Genomic DNA, 16,979 nt, shown 5'->3' on the forward strand with positions numbered 1-16,979 from the left:
ACGTCTAGTCCTGCTATAGCTCACGTCTAGTCCTGCTGTACCTCACGTCTAGTCCTGCTGTAGCTCACGTCTAGTCCTGCTATAGCTCACGTCTAGTCCTGCTATAGCTCACGTCTAGTCCTGCTGTAGCTCACGTCTAGTCCTGCTATAGCTCACGTCTAGTCCTACTGTAGCTCACGTCTAGTCCTGCTATAGCTCACGTCTAGTCCTGCTGTAGCTCAGTACTGGGTAATTATTGATCAGTAATTATGTGGAGTGTGTTAGGGCCTCTCTGTTAATGGACTGTAGGAGGTAGTGGGCACATTAATTATACCTGTGGCAAGGTGCAGCCATTAGGTGGAGGAAAGCATCATGGAATGAAATGGATCATCATGGAGAGAGAGAGAGGGAGAGAGAGAGAGAGAGAGAGAGAGAGAGAGAGAGAGAGAGAGAGAGAGAGAGAGAGAGAGAGAGGGAAATGTGTTATTTTCTGTGTTGTCAAATTATTCCCGCTTCTATGAAATATGTTATATATAAAATGTATCAGAAAATATTACTCTATATAACAAGATAACAGGATGGTTATCTTTTAAATCCATTCATCCATCCATCCATCTATCCATCCATCCATCCATCCATCTATCCATCCATCCATCCATCCATCACTGTTTCTTGGAAATTAAGATTACTGTTAATATCATGATATTTGTATTTTAATTAATTATTTAAATTACTTTTCATATAATACACAAATCTAATGTTTTACTACATATGTAACTGTAAGACTTGTCCCATTGTGTTTTCTGCTGTCTACCTTATCTTGGTCCCTCTCTCTGTATCTCTGTGTTATGTGTGTGTGTGTGTGTGTGTGTGTGTGTGTGTGTGTGTGTGTGTGTGTGTGTGTGTGTGTGTGCGTGCGTGCGTGCGTGCGTGTGTGTGTGTGTGTGTGTGTGTGTGTGTGTGTGTGTGTGTGATTAATCACTCCTCCTCCACCCTCACTCCCCTGTCTCTGTAATAACAACATCAATTATGATAAACGAAATTTATACTAATGGAGTTTCATTATGTTAATATAGTGCATGTCCGTGGGTATATAAAAGACTGTCATCCACTCCCCCAGATTCATACATGCAAAAGCATAAACACACCACATGCACTGCCCAGATCTATTTACCTCATTCTAAGTATATTAAGAGGAATAAATGATACAGTTCCAAGTATAGGTTAAGTCTAACGCGTCCTACGGATTTTTTTATTGTGATATTTTTGCTGACTGGAAATAGACCCTTCACTTGTACGGTAGGCACTGTGCAAACTTTTTTTTTTAAGCTTATAGACTTACTTATTTAGATAGGTATTGTAATGACTTGTATTGAAATGAATTGTAATTATTTTGATTGGTGTTGTAATGACTTATTTTGATTTAGGTACAAACGAATGATGCATATGTTGGTGTCATTGTTGGCACTACAGGGTAATTAAATGCCTGATGAATTATAACCGAAGAGCAGCTGTTGTAAATCATGTAGTTAAGATCTTAATGTGTTTTGAGATTCCTTGTCTGAAACGCTGAAATTCTGAAATGCTATTCACTTGAATTATGATCATTCTAATGAATTTTCTTACTTAACTCACGGTCCTGAATATTGACGCTTGTGTTATGATTTCAATTTCAAAGCTTAATCCTAGCTTATATTTGAACTGGGCAACATTCTGGTAATTCATGGTGAATGGACCTGAATTTCATTATTTTGGAGTTGGATCACTCAGACTGATGAATTAAAATTAATTACATTTTTATTTTGGCAGATGCAGATGAGCGGTTTGCTGCTTTGTGTCTGTCTGTGTGTCCTGTCTGTTCAGCTAAGGACACAAGGCATGTCCCTTACGGTAATCCTTAACCTTCTTCACCCTTTCCTCTTAAAAACCACAACAAACTAGACAAACCGTACAAATACTGATCCTGTGTATATGCACGTCTGCCGCTGTGTTTGTATTTAGGGTCTGGAGAAGAGAGGCTGGACACTGAACAGTGCTGGATACCTACTGGGACCTTGTAAGTGATCTCAGAAAGGCACAAGGGGTTGTGCAGATGGAACGTGTGTTGTGAAGGACGTCTGGAGATGCCTCATGTGTCTGTACCTCCACTTGTAGATGCACACAGGACTCTCATGGTACGACACGGGTCCGCAGTGAGCAAAAGGAGCAGGTGGGACGAGCCCTCCATCCTCCCAGCACACCAGCGTTCATACAGTGAGTGCTTGATGTCCCCATCACTCCTTACTACAAACTGTGCACCCTTAAAGTTGAGCTTTTTAAATTAGTTTTAGATTTATCTATTATGTTATTGCTATTGACATGTTTAAAAGAAAGATTTGTGTGTGTGTGTGTGGTGTGTGTGTCAGCATTGGTTGAATGACCGCAAAATAGACAGAGCAATTATTTTGTTTTTTGACACCTGTGTTCTCTTACAGATGAATCGTATCTTCATTCACTGCTGGAACTCCTTATGTATATCCGCATGAAAGGTTAACTGCACAGCCCTTTTTATTTTCCGATGTGAACCTTTATGTCTTAAAAGTGCTGTTCCATTACATGTGTTGTTTATGCGTGTCTTTGTCTTTCTGTTTCAGAGAACAGAATGACTGAAGACTTTAACAGTTCCATATTTAATGATAACATAACACAGTAAAGGCCAGTAAATTACCACCATTAACCAAACTTCTGTCACTGAATCACACAGTTAAATTCATACTGTTTGTTATGCAGAAATGTACAAACAGGACAAATGACACATTTGGGACATTGTGCCGGTTATGTTTTTCCAGCAAGCTGTATGCAAAAAATTTATTTGTTTTCTGCTAAATGATTTGCCCCCACCGAGAACAAATAAATCTCCAGAGAGAAAGAGTCTCTTACTATTTCTTTATCAAGCTGAATGATAAGAGTGGCTCTCATTACCCATACACACTTGTTGTCCTAAGCCCCCTTTGGAGTTTTCGATTTGAGTGAAGGCTCATCAGAAATAGTGTTGAATCAAAACATAACCTCCCACCTCTGTTCTACGCTACATCATTCTGCCTGAATTCTGATGGGGAAAAAAAGCACAGCATAGCAAAGGTATAGCTAGACAGATATGTACATCGATTAATACATAGATAGTTACATATATGTTTACAACTGCTTAGAAATCTTAGATTCATAGCAGCATTTAGTACTGATCAGAAAAAAAATGCTAGATCAGGTAAAACATTAAGATGCAGCTTCAGATCTGTGACTTGTGAGGAATCTCACAGACCCTCTTGGCCACTAGGTGGCAGTATGTTCCCAGATGAAACACAACGAATTGTCGCGTTGAAGCTTTTCCTTTGTTTTGGCCTCTCTCATCGGCCTTGGGGAATACCGTTGACAGCTTTTTGTATAAAGGTTTGTAAGATATACTTTGGAGACTCACTTACTTTCCACGTACTTTTTTTTGCTCAACACCAAACATGTCTGTTATATTTTGTAATCATGGGAGTAAGAAGAATCTTGCTAGACACTATTCATGATCACTTCTGGTGTTTTCTCTTACATATTCCATATCCATATGAAGCGAAAGTCTTGTGAAACGGTCTGTCACACAGCTCGCATCCACTGCAGAAGTTCTCTGCTGCCCTCTAGTAGTACAAGAGAGATAACTTCAAGGCTCTCTCAGACTTTTGTATTATTTATGGTGTCTTCTTGCTCTGTTAGACTTTTGTATTATTTATTGTGTCGGCTTGTCAAAGACCTACAGAGCATTTTCTGCAAGATGGATGTAATATATTTAATTTTGTATATATGAAGAATATACAGTACTACTTGAAGAAAACAAGAAACAGACTGCAAATTACATTCAGCAGCTAACCTTCAGTTTTCTGAGCAGGGCCAAAATCTTTGCTTTTTTACATAACGTGTGTGTCTGCAAGGGACTAGATCAATCAGTCCATAGATTTCTACATCCTCTATACACTGACAAATATAATGAAAAAAGTAGATCATTGTGGAATGCAAAACTAGACATTAGTTTTTCAAATGCCTCAAAAATATTTAATGCTTGGAAATAGTAGTTTTTCAGATTTTAAAACTGTAGATGTAACATCCCTTATTTAACTGATTATGGGTTTTGCTGTAGTTATAACAAATGTTACCGTCGTCATGTGGAGACACTGTAGCGCAAATTAGACCATTTTCTGAACAAGTTCCAAATGTGAAATGTTGTTTTCTGCTTTAGCTCGCTGTTTCCTGAAAGGCTGGTAATTCAGTCTCATTGGATTCCTGGGTCATGGGCCACTTGATAGAAAATAACTACCTACAATTAGCAGGAGGGGCCAAACTGATACTGCCACCACGGCTATGGCCATTTCATGAGAGACTGAGGCAAACAGTAAAGACCTGGGGCAAATGGGGCAAATGGGAAGGAGGCGTTTGGGTGGAAGAGGGCAGATGCGACTCGTGAGGATGGCTGCCCAATATGTGATGAATTTAGCCTCTGTCATGTGATCAAGATTGAGCTTCCAGCAAAACATCTGAGGTCAACACAGTTTTCCAAACAATATTGCGCCTCCAAAACATCTGTTTTCATGCTTTTTGATTTAGCTAATTAGACATTTCACAGAACCATTACTTTAAACATTACTTTAACATTACTTTAAACATTACTTTAAACATTGCTTTAACATTACTTTAAATATTACTTTAAACATTACTTTAACATTACTTTAAATATTACTTTAAACATTACTTTAAACAAGATTTTTGACCAAGAGAATTTCATCAGACATTTCATTGCTTTCATGGAAAAAACCTTCTTGGTATCAGTGTTCCTGGATTGTGAGTGCTCAGGTTCTGTAGTGGAAATGCTGGTCCGATATTCTCAAACACAGAATGAGCCACTCTGTACTAATGTGCCATCTCTGGTACTTTTCAAAAGATTCTGCAGATAACTGGAAAAGTAGCGGTATTGTGATAGATATGCTGCAAAACTACACACTCGTGTCATGAACCTGCACATTGATATGCATGCAAATGTCTACAAAGTACCAAATGGTATACACATACGACAGAACTACATCAATCAAAACAACCTTAGCAGATTTAATGACCCATTAAATACAGTACAAAAAAATTTTCAGGACACTTCTTAGCATTTAATATTATGAGGTCTCACATGTTCTCCACATGTCATAATTATGACTGCCCCCTATTGATCCTGGTCATATGTGAGCATGATAAAACAGATCAAGTGAGAACATTAATGACTTGGTACAGCAACAGTGGCCAGTTAGATGACACACAGCTGGCCTGTGAGTCTCCCCAGCAGGATATGGCGTCATTTTAATGCCACAGTCACAGAACATATGAAAGGGTTTGGTTCACTGCTGACTATCAGATGACTTTTTTGACATACACTGTGCTTTAGAAGGTGCCAGTGAGCACACTGTGACTCATTTGGTCACGTAATCTCAGAGGCATGTACAGAGGAGACTGGAATAAATATTATTGGTTTTCACACAAGCAAAAAAGACCCAAATGTGAAGTAAAGTAAATATGCACACACGTAAGCTGACAAGCTGACAAATCTGCCCTTAAACTCAAAGATCCACTTCTCTGCATCACCCTGAAAGGCTTAACTCAACTAAAACGATCCAGAACTCATCCTCATAATTTAACAGTTAGTCCAGCATGAAGTAGAAAACAACGTCACAGCCATTATTTATCGTTATTTATATTATACAACAATCACATAAATGCTTTATTATAATATGAGCTCCAATATACACAATTGCAATGAAATAATAAACAGGGCTGGGAATAACGATCACTCATACACCTCATCATACATGTGTGCACACACCCACGAGTTGTCACAACAGGTGATCAAACCTCACAAACTGTACACAGCTCCCTCTGAAGCCTAATCCCGAGTTAGCCCTAATCTTGACCCAAATAATAAAAAATAAATGTGTTTGTGCTTTCAGTTTTTAAAAATGTAATATGTAGCTTTTGAAAAAAAAAGGTCATGACATGGTAGGTTAACACAGTTTTTAATCTTTCATAATAGTCAGGATTGATTGGTGCTGAAAAGGAGTCAAACCTAACATAATCCAACACTAATCAGATGGTTGAGTTTCAGTGTGAAAGTATGCGTCATGTGCACTGCTACGTTATTCTCTGATCACGGAATGATGATAGTTTATTTGAAACATATTTGAAGGTGCTTTGGTTTAATTTGAATGGTTTAAAAGGTTTTTTTTTATTCAATCAGTACATAATTAATGTGTTTAATAAGTAGGTCAGTAAGAGCAGGTATTACAGTAATAAGGCTCATCTGAAAATTATTCTATGGAAAAATATCATTAGTCACATAAACAAAGGCTGCAAAACGATAATGATAAACAATGATAAATAATGATAAATAATGATCAATAATGCAAGGGCATGCGCTTTTCTGACATGAACTGGATCATTCTGTGTCACAATGAGATGACATTACCACTTCCGGTCATGATCTAGTATCACCATCTTCTGTGCATTGAATGCACATGATAAATAAACATTCTTCATTAGCAACTGAGACTGAATAACTTCCAGGCCTATTCCATATAACTACGCGTATAATCTTACTTTATTATTAGTAGATTACATTTTTTATTCATTTTAAAGTAAAACAAATCCGTCTAGGATTAATCATTCTACTGGATTGACTGATTTACAGCCTTAAGCAAATGTCCTTGTGCACATTGACTTATCAAAGTGTTTTGTATGCTTAGAAAACATGGCCTTACACCAGGGCCATATACAGTGGGGGGGGGGGGGGGGGGGGGGGGGCGGCGTCAGAAAATTTCTTGGTGGCGAATGTAAGTTGTTGACGGGGGGGGGGGGGGGGGGGGGGTAGTAGCAGACTCTACTATGTGACTTTCTGGAGCTCACCACTGGTGGCCTGTGATATTTGCAAGTTAATTAAATGCTAATTAAAAAAATCTAATTTAAGAATTCACAGTAGACTATTAGCTAATTAAAGTAGCTAGTATAACGGCACCAACTTTTCACTTCTTCCAGTGTTTAAACACATTAAACACTGTTTATTTAATATAGTAGCCAATAAAAATGTGCTTAAGATTATGAATTTGAACTTAAATTTTAGGGACACATAGTGCTGTGCTTCATGTCAGCCAAAAACGTTTAAAACTCATTCGTCATGCGCATCTGTACGTTTTAGTGAATCCACTTTAACTGTAGTGGAGCTTTAACTTTGTATACGCGCTTCTATTGTTGTGCATTACACTACAGGCCTCAGAAATTAGCAATAGATATATATATATATATATAAGGGAACCCTGCACATGACGTGCATGTCAAAATACAGCAACTCCCTCTTCACCACATCATGCCACAGGCAACCAGTTATTATAATCAGCTGATATTATGGAATCATAACTAAAACCGGTTTTAACACCGTGTAGAAGTTGAGGTGCAGAAGGGGTTCGAGGGAAAGCGCGCAAATCCGTTTACGCATCTGTGCAGCCTTGCGCGGTGCTGCCCATATTCCTAAAACATCTGTCCAAGGAGAAGCGAGCTCACCACACACCTGAGGGCTCGACATGGTCCGTCTAACCCACCGTATAAAAGGACCACGCCGTTGATATGCCCGTGATAAACACTGGACGCAATGAGAGGAGATGTTATGAACCCTGTTCAGCTTTAAGCAATTTGACTTATTTCGTTTTTTCTTTTCTTTTTGACGAACCCCTGTACTTTGACACTTCCTTTTCTATTTAACGAATTGTGTAAAGGTAACCAGAACCAGAATTTCCTGCAGAATTTGAGGATGTGTAGGCGGTGTCGCTGAGACGCGAATGCGCCTAATGCTTTGCGCCATTTTACGCGTAGACAGTCGACGTTTTGTGCGGGCGTTCAGCATGTACTCGGTAATGATTTTATGATTTTTGCATTCTCTCCTCGTCACATGTTACAGACATGGAACCGTATACAGCTTCAGTTAACGGAGTTTTCGCCGGATCGACCGAGATAACCGCACCCAGAGACCCGTTCTCCGCTCCGCTAGAGTCCATTGCGCCATGGAACTTCACTTTTCTTGCGTGCTTGATGTTCATAGTCACTTCTTTATCACTGGCAGAAAACTTCACCGTCATGCTAGTAACTTACAAATTTAAACAGTTAAGGCAGCCACTAAATTACATTATTGTTAATTTATCTGTTGCTGATTTTCTTGTATCGTTGATCGGAGGTACCATAAGTTTTCTAACCAACTCACGTGGCTACTTCTTTTTGGGCAAATGGGCATGCGTCTTGGAAGGATTCGCCGTCACTTTTTTCGGTGAGTTTTTTTGTAGTACACCGTTATATTAAATTAAAACCTGCATTTGCTGCACTTAAATTTAACTAAAAGAGAAAATAGATGGTGCATATCAGATAAATCTGCAATATTTTGTCGTCTCAAATAACAGAGAAGTTTGTTCCAAGATTTAATGGCAGAATTTTTAAACTGGTCAATGTGTGTTTGAGTTTTACAAACTCACTTGCTTTCACTTTAAAACTAAATTCGGTTTCCATGTCTTTTCAACAACAGTAGTATAGCATGTAATAAACTTTATGTCGATTCTTGCCTTTTAGGAATTGTCGCTCTCTGGTCTTTGGCGATCCTGGCGTTTGAGCGTTTCTTTGTAATCTGTCGGCCACTGAAAAACGTCCGTTTGGGAGGGAAGCACGCGGCTCTGGGGCTCCTGTTCGTGTGGACCTTCTCTCTCACCTGCACCATTCCGCCCGTGTTCGGCTGGAGCAGCTACACTGTAAGCAAGATTGGTACCACTTGTGAACCAAACTGGTGAGTTCAGAGCAATCAGTACTGCAGGTACCTTTTCAACTCTCTCTCTCTCTCTTTCTTTCTTTCTTTCTTTCTTTCTTTCTTTCTTTCTTTCTTTCTTTCTTTCTTTCTTTCTCTCTTTCTCTCTCTCTCTCTCTTTCTTTCTCTTTCTCTCTCTCTCTCTCTCTCTCTCTCTCTTTCTTTCTCTCTCTCTCTCTCTCTCTCTCTCTCTCTCTCTCTCTCTCTCTCTCTCTCAGCCTTCCCTCATGGTTTCATACATAAATCTTACATGGTACAATAACATAAGTACCCTAACTCTTAACCTCTGTGTTATTATTCAAGCCTTGTGCTGAAGACATGCTACTCTGTAGCTTCTGTGATTAGTTCCATGATTACATTAAAGCTAATATGAAAGGTATTTATGTATTTCCACGAGCAAGGGCCGAGAGCTTGATCTTGGTCCTCAGCATGTAAGATAATAATAGATGTGAGTCAACCTAAGCTTTTTCTTTGTTCTCCTTAATTATGCCCAACAAAGACAGTTTTCCTGGCTTAGAGCTCGAGGTGCTCACCAGCTGATGAAGCAGGACTAAGGGGAGCAACAGTACACAATTGTACACAAAGAATTTCAGCTTTGAGAGATTTTCTGAAATAATACATGTGCTGCATGTCCTTAGTAAGCAGGTACAAATAAATACAGAGCATGTCATTTTGACATATTCTGCCCTGTAGTGAAGGTTAGGTGCAGACCATTTCTGGAGTCATCCGGTCAATTTTAGAACTACATGTGGAACATGAAGATACAGTTAAAGCTCCGTGGAAAAGTTATTATTGTTAACACCTATAGATTCTTCATTTAGGGCCTTGAAGAGAAGCCATAGGTTGGCACACAGACACTAACTATGGCTTTCTGAAACTGCACAATAGTAGACCGCCAAGCTGTACCAAGAAGAACATGAGGCCTAGTTGTAAGTCTTTGTTGTTTCTGTTAAGGTACTCGACAGACTACAAGGACCATACGTTCATCATCACTTTCTTTGTCACCTGCTTTATCCTTCCGCTTGGAATAATCATCGCCTCTTATGGTAAACTCATGCAGAAACTCAGAAAGGTGGGTTCTTTTGACCCAAGCTTTTTCTAGATTTTCAGTTTTTGGCAATGTTGGGGACATACACCTGCCATGCATACATAACAATGTGATATCTTGTCCCAGGTGTCCAATGCTCACGGGAGACTTGGGAATGCTCGGAAGCCAGACCAGGCAGTAGCACGGATGGTGATCGTGATGATCATTGCTTATATGGTTGGCTGGACGCCGTACGCTGCGTTCTCCATCACCGTTACGGTTTGCCCCACCATCCACATCGACCCACGCCTGGCTGCTGCACCTGCCTTCTTCTCCAAGACGGCAGCTGTGTACAACCCTGTCGTTTATGTCTTCATGAACAAACAGGTATGCCTGCATGGTCAACATCACCGTCTGACATTTCTCTTCGCCCACTTTTCGTTTGCCTTTCTATCTTAAAGGTCACGTGTTTGAACCGCCGCGGTTAGGGCTCCGCGCATTATTGTTATTAGAGTTCTTGAAATATAATGCTTTGAGCATCTTGATCTTGGATGTTTCCATTGAAAACACTGGGTCCTTTCAGAAAAAGAGTATCATGATCTAATCAATGTGATGGGCATGGAATGCGAAATAAAATGCAAGCGATCACGCCAAGTCTCAGGGAAAAGGGAGGTTTTAATGAATAAAGTGCGCAAACCAAAAACCCGTGACATGATCCAAATGAAGGATACAATGACCAGCAATCAACTGATACAAAGACAAGACATATATAGACAAACAAACGATTGTCAGGTGAGGCGGATCATAGGCCCCACCCACCTGAGGGACGAACACAACGCAACAACATCAAGACAACTGCCGCTGTGGACGGGGGTGACCAGTAGGGGGCCCGCCATACCGTGCCAATCAATATAAATAACCACCAAGTACTTTAATGCATCTTTTAATTAACTACTTGCATGTGACAAATGTGTTAGCTGATGGCAACAGTTGACGGTGTTCAGTTTATGTGTAGCTCAGTCATGGACCAAACATGGTATGGTCCGTTTTGGAAACTTTGTGTTGTCAAACATCTGATACAAACTTCTTCTGCAGGTCTTTCCTGACATTATTCATCCTCTGGTAAACTGTGGGTGGCTTTTGTTACCTTACTGTGTCCTGACATTTATACAATTTAGCATGAATATCTTGAATGACTTACAAAAGCGTGTTGTCTCCATGGAAGTAGTCCGTATACTAGTATACATTGAAAAAATCCTTGTTTGTGATCATGTTTGATGTTACGTCAGCGTTCCTTCATTCCAGTTGGTGTACTATGATGTTCAGATTCCTTTTCTGCTGTTTCATTAAACAGGTGGAGACTCACGTGAGCCTCCTTCTTTACCTCCTGCATGTTCTACATAGGTGGAGACTCACGTGAGCCTCCTCCTTTACCTCCTGCATGTTCTACATAGGTGGAGACTCACGTGAGCCTCCTTCTTTACCTCCTGCATGTTCTACATAGGTGGAGACTCACGTGAGCCTCCTTCTTTACCTCCTGCATTCTACACTGGTGGAGACTCACGTGAGCCTCCTTCTTTACCTCCTGCATGTTCTACACAGGTGGAGACTCACGTGAGCCTCCTTCTTTACCTCCTGCATGTTCTACATAGGTGGAGACTCACGTGAGCCTCCTTCTTTACCTCCTGCATGTTCTACATAGGTGGAGACTCACGTGAGCCTCCTTCTTTACCTCCTGCATTCTACACTGGTGGAGACTCACGTGAGCCTCCTTCTTTACCTCCTGCATGTTCTACACAGGTGGAGACTCACGTGAGCCTCCTTCTTTACCTCCTGCATGTTCTACACTGGTGGAGACTCACGTGAGCCTCCTTCTTTACCTCCTGCATGTTCTACATAGGTGGAGACTCACGTGAGTCTCCTCCTTTACCTCCTGCATGTTCTACATAGGTGGAGACTCACGTGAGCCTCCTTCTTTACCTCCTGCATGTTCTACATAGGTGGAGACTCACGTGAGCCTCCTTCTTTACCTCCTGCATTCTACACTGGTGGAGACTCACGTGAGCCTCCTTCTTTACCTCCTGCATGTTCTACACAGGTGGAGACTCACGTGAGCCTCCTTCTTTACCTCCTGCATGTTCTACGTAGGTGGAGACTCACGTGAGCCTCCTTCTTTACCTCCTGCATGTTCTACATAGGTGGAGACTCACGTGAGCCTCCTTCTTTACCTCCTGCATTCTACACTGGTGGAGACTCACGTGAGCCTCCTTCTTTACCTCCTGCATGTTCTACACAGGTGGAGACTCACGTGAGCCTCCTTCTTTACCTCCTGCATGTTCTACACTGGTGGAGACTCACGTGAGCCTCCTTCTTTACCTCCTGCATGTTCTACATAGGTGGAGACTCACGTGAGCCTCCTTCTTTACCTCCTGCATTCTACACAGGTGGAGACTCACGTGAGCCTCCTTCTTTACCTCCTGCACGTTCTACACAGGTGGAAACTCACGTGAGCCTCATTTTTTACTTCCTGCACATTGTACACTGGTGGAGACTCACGTGAGCCTTCTTCTTTTCCTCCTGCAGGTTCTACACAGGTGGAGACTCACGTGAGCCTCCTTCTTTTCCTCCTGCACGTTCTACACAGATGGAGACTCACGTGAACCTCCTTCTTTTCCTCCTGCACGTTCTACACCTGTAGCCCTGCTCTGTCTCCATCCTTGTTTTGCCTTGTTTCCTGTCTCAGTGCACACATGCTTTTCACCCTTAGTTATAATATCACCATCTCATACGGTGTGGACAGAAGGATCGGGATGGTACTGTTCAAAGCAGCAGATTTGGACGTGGATATGCATCCTCATCTGATTTGACTCTTGAAATGTATTTCGTTCCCAAAGACCCTCATTTCAGAACATGTGCGGTCTGTGTGTGATGTGTAGACCCCAGTCTCAAGGATGGAGTCCTAACTATCCTCAGGGTCTGTGTCCCAGGTGGGTAAAAGCTATGCCTCTGGATTTAATGGGCTCTTGAAAATCTGGTGCTCATCCAGAACTGGCAAAGTTAATGCAGAGCTCTTCCAAAGGCTAAGTCAAGCTAGAGGCTCACTAGATTTTTTTAAATTTGATTAACATAAGCACAGTCACAGGAAGGGCCTACCACAGAGATTTGTAAAAAAGAGTCTTTTGAGACTCTTTTGACATATAACCACAATGACCCTAATCATAACGTTTGTAGCTATATGGTTTCAACAGGAATGACAGATAAGAAATCATGTCTGTCAAGGTTTGTCACGTGTGTCAAGAAATCCGGTTGAAGAAGAAAAATGTAAAATGAAGAAGTTACAAATGTAAATGTCTAAATGAACAGTGAATATGTAGCTTTACATATAGCTGTATATATGTATTTGAAATATTATATTTAGGCATCACATAAAAAAATTTCTTAGCTGCAGAAGTGAATTCCATGTCCAAAAAATTCCAAAGAATTCCAAAAAATCCCAACTCACTTTTTCTCCATTCTCCCAGTTTGATGCTCTGAATTACTATGGGAACCACTGATGGCTTCACCTTCCATGTCTCTTCCAGCTCTTCTCTCAGCCCTTGGGATTTCTGGAGCTTTTCATGTTCCTTGTTCCTGATGGTGCTACTACTTGGGGCTACTACATTCATCACTGCAGTCATCTTCTGCGGTTTATCCATCACTACAATGTCTGTGACTCCGATGCTCACTAGGTCCTTGGCCCTCCCCCTTTCTGCTTAGTGTACAGTCTCAGAGTGCTGGATTTGGGATGAAACCCTCTGTGCGTGGTGAGGAGTTTCCTTGTCTTGATGTGAGTGGCTTGTGTCTCTTGCTTTGGCCAGTGTATTATTTCAGCAGGGTGTCTGATGACTGGGAGTGATGGTTCATGCGTCCATCTTGTTCGTCCATTCAGCCGACGTCTCAGGACTCGCAACCAGTCTCTGGAGGTGTTTGTAAGGAATGCCGTCTGATATGTCCCTCCAGCCTCACCTGCCACTAATCACCACGCCCCTTTTTAGTCATATATATATATACACCTTCCCACCACTTCCTAGTCAGATCTCCTGTGTTTCTGACCTTTGCTTGCTCCCCAGACCTCGCCTCCTGCCTTGCCCTCCTGTATCTCCCAGATTCTGCCCTCTCGTTATGACCCTGGACCGTCCTGACCATCCCAAGAAAACGCTATTGCTACTACATCTACGGGGCAGTCATGGCCTGGTGGTTAGGGAACTGGTCTTGTGACCAGAGGGTTGTGGGTTCGATCCCCAGACCTGAGGCCATGACTGAGGTGCCCCTGAGCAAGGCCCTTAACCCTCAATTGCTCACTTGTATAAAAATGTAAGTCGCTCTGGATAAGGGCGTCTGCCAAATGCCATAAATGTAAATCTAGCGCTAGTGATACTTGTGCCGTTTTCTGTAAACGTGATTCATTTGAATAAAAGCGGTATACTTCCGCAGTTGGATCCCTCTCTGTCTGGTCAATACGTTACAGTGTTTGGCTGTAGCTGCTTTCCTTGTTAGCGCTTCACGAGTCCCATTTGCCTCTGGGATTCCAGGGTACTTGTAGCTGCATTAACATTTATTATGTTTCCTTCTGGTAGCATGAACCCTAAGTTCTAACCTCCTTCTCTATCCTTGTGATCATCTCAACATTTACCAGCTCCAAACACATTCCAGTGATGGTACTTATTTGTAAACGGAGCAATGAAGACTTTACTTTACTAAAACTTCACTCATGACCTTTTCCTTTCTCATTAAGATTAGAGGGTCCCAGTTCTTACACAACAAATTGCCTGCCTAGCGACCTTTCCTTCGTGAAAATTAATGCCAGACTTGTGTAAAAGTAGCTACAAAGATGACTTTGCTGCTTACATACACATTAATTAATTTTTTGAATAAGACGGTCAAAGAGGGCTGTTTAGTTTCACATTTGCTGTATGTGCACGCATGCCAATGAGTCTCACGGTGGCTTCACAGCGAAGGAGCGTTTTCTCATTTTCTATTTCCTGTCTTCCCTCAGTTCAGGAAGTGTCTGATTCAGATGTTCAAAGGCAACGGTGCTACCATGGACACAACCCACGCCAACCAGACATCGGGCAAAGGGGTCCAAACTGGCACAGCGGAGAGCCACATCGGAGAGATGTCCTACATCGCTGCCCGCGTCCCATGGCCATGTGCAGTCCTGGAGAAGACGGAAGAGGATGACGAGGAAGAAGAGCAGGACCAGAAAGAGAATGGAGGCAAGAAGCAGCTGCCTCTATTGGAGGGCACGAGGGTCGGAGGCCCGAGCGTGCCCCCTGTAGACCTCCGCCCTCAGTGAAACGGCCCCTCCGTGGGGTGACACACCCGTGTCTCTGCTCTGCTCCGGTGTCAGTGATCCGGTACGGAACCAGAGTGCAGGCCCAGCTTTTAGAGAGGGGCTTTTAGTGTGTGACACCGTGATGTGTGTACTGCTGTGTCTCTTTACTCTTCCACATTCCCACATGGTGTATATCTGTGCTGCATATCTGTGCTTGTGTTACCCTCAAATCTTTCCCTGCACAAGCGCACTGTGACATTTTGAGGGGGAAAACAATAATGTTATGTAAATGTCATGTAAATTAGTCTGTTTTATGTGGAGTGAAATGGTGTCCATGGTGTCATGATGACCTATACATGCACTTCTGTGGGTTTTCCCGCCTTTCCCTTTGTCCACTGGTTATGTTGCTGATGTTTTATTGTGCAAGACCTGCTGCAGGCATTTATGTGTTTTACAATGTAAGTGCAATGTAGTAATACTATTATGCTTGCATATAAAGCATATTCAAAATGGTTTCAAATAACCATATGCGATATGTTACAGTAGCTATATAAGAAACCGTGTGGTCAGGGATACATTCTTGAAATTTTATCGTTAGTTGTTTGGATTTTAAAAGATTTGAAATCTATTTTGATGAAGTTTGGAATTCAAGAATATGGATTATAAATGAGATTACTATGTACAATATACAGTGTACAATGTAGTCTTATGTACACCTGGATTTATCTTTTAAATGTGATTACACAATTAAAATTTACTCAAGAAACCAGAGTTGGAAAGTTGCTGATAATGGATGTATTTGTATGAATGTCATTAGTGTGTTTTTCAGATCACTTTACCTTTTATGTTGGTAAATGAAATGTTCATAGTATAGTAAGATTTTTAATAAATCTGCCTAGATGTACAAGTGAGTTTTTATATATATATATATATATATATATATATATATATATATATATATATAATATATATATATATATACATATATACATATATATATACATACATACATGTGTACCACTTTATTAGGTAGGCCTACACATGACCAATTGTTCATTAACGCAAATGTCGAATCAGCCAATCACATGGCAGCAACTCAATGCATTTAAGTAAGTAGACATGGCCAAGACGATCTGCTGCAGTTCAAACACGGCCCGTTGACCCGCATGCACGCACAGCGCACCTGTCCCGCTTCCAGTCACCTGATCACTAAACACGAGCACATTGTCTTATCTCCCCTATAAGACCACAGGTACTACCCCCCCCCCCGCCCCCCCCCCCCCCCACCCCCCCCCCCCCCCCTCTTTATTAGCCGGTGTTTAGAGAATAAAGCACTTGCGTCTCTCTCCCTTACTGTCCCCTTCACAAATATACACATTTATTCTATTTCGTATTACTTCTTTCGCCCTTTGAATCATCTCCGTGCTTCGCACTAATCTTCGTGCGCTAATCTGTTCTTCCCACCTTAGGTGATTCCAGCTACATCTCAGCTTACTGTGTGCCACGATCAAACTCGTATGACTGTAGTAACTTTTGTGTTGTACTCACTGTCTTAACAATACAGCATACATCATAAAATATAGGGAAAACACTATATTTTACCTGAAATGCATTTTTCTTTTCAATTTCACAGAGCATCAGGCACCCAGGCTGAGGGACATGCCCACTGTCCCCTTACAGACCACACCTACCTACTCTCAGTCACCTGATTACTGATCACGAGCAGGTGTGCCTGGTTTATTCCCTTTGCTTTTCTCTGTTTAAAGCTCTCA

At 41.5% G+C, this 16,979-nt stretch overlaps 2 protein-coding genes across 2 annotated transcripts; both read left to right on the forward strand.

Annotated features, from left to right (window-relative positions):
• The first annotated feature begins 1,105 nt into the window (after positions 1-1,105).
• On the forward strand, positions 1,106-2,793 carry gall (galanin-like). Its single transcript, XM_076998539.1, has 6 exons — positions 1,106-1,278; positions 1,789-1,869; positions 1,981-2,035; positions 2,134-2,232; positions 2,454-2,507; positions 2,613-2,793. The coding sequence occupies exons 2-6, from the start codon at positions 1,789-1,791 to the stop codon at positions 2,669-2,671; spliced, it is 348 nt and encodes a 115-aa protein (XP_076854654.1). The 5' UTR covers positions 1,106-1,278; the 3' UTR covers positions 2,672-2,793.
• A 5,187-nt stretch (positions 2,794-7,980) lies between these two features.
• Positions 7,981-15,611, forward strand: valopb (vertebrate ancient long opsin b). The gene is made up of 5 exons (XM_076998541.1): positions 7,981-8,341; positions 8,638-8,848; positions 9,821-9,938; positions 10,041-10,280; positions 14,929-15,611. The coding sequence occupies exons 1-5, from the start codon at positions 7,981-7,983 to the stop codon at positions 15,226-15,228; spliced, it is 1,230 nt and encodes a 409-aa protein (XP_076854656.1). The 3' UTR covers positions 15,229-15,611.
• Positions 15,612-16,979: the final 1,368 nt, after the last annotated feature.

This window comes from Brachyhypopomus gauderio, chromosome 3 (genome assembly GCF_052324685.1).
Source record: "Brachyhypopomus gauderio isolate BG-103 chromosome 3, BGAUD_0.2, whole genome shotgun sequence".
NCBI classification, from domain to species: domain Eukaryota; kingdom Metazoa; phylum Chordata; class Actinopteri; order Gymnotiformes; family Hypopomidae; genus Brachyhypopomus; species Brachyhypopomus gauderio.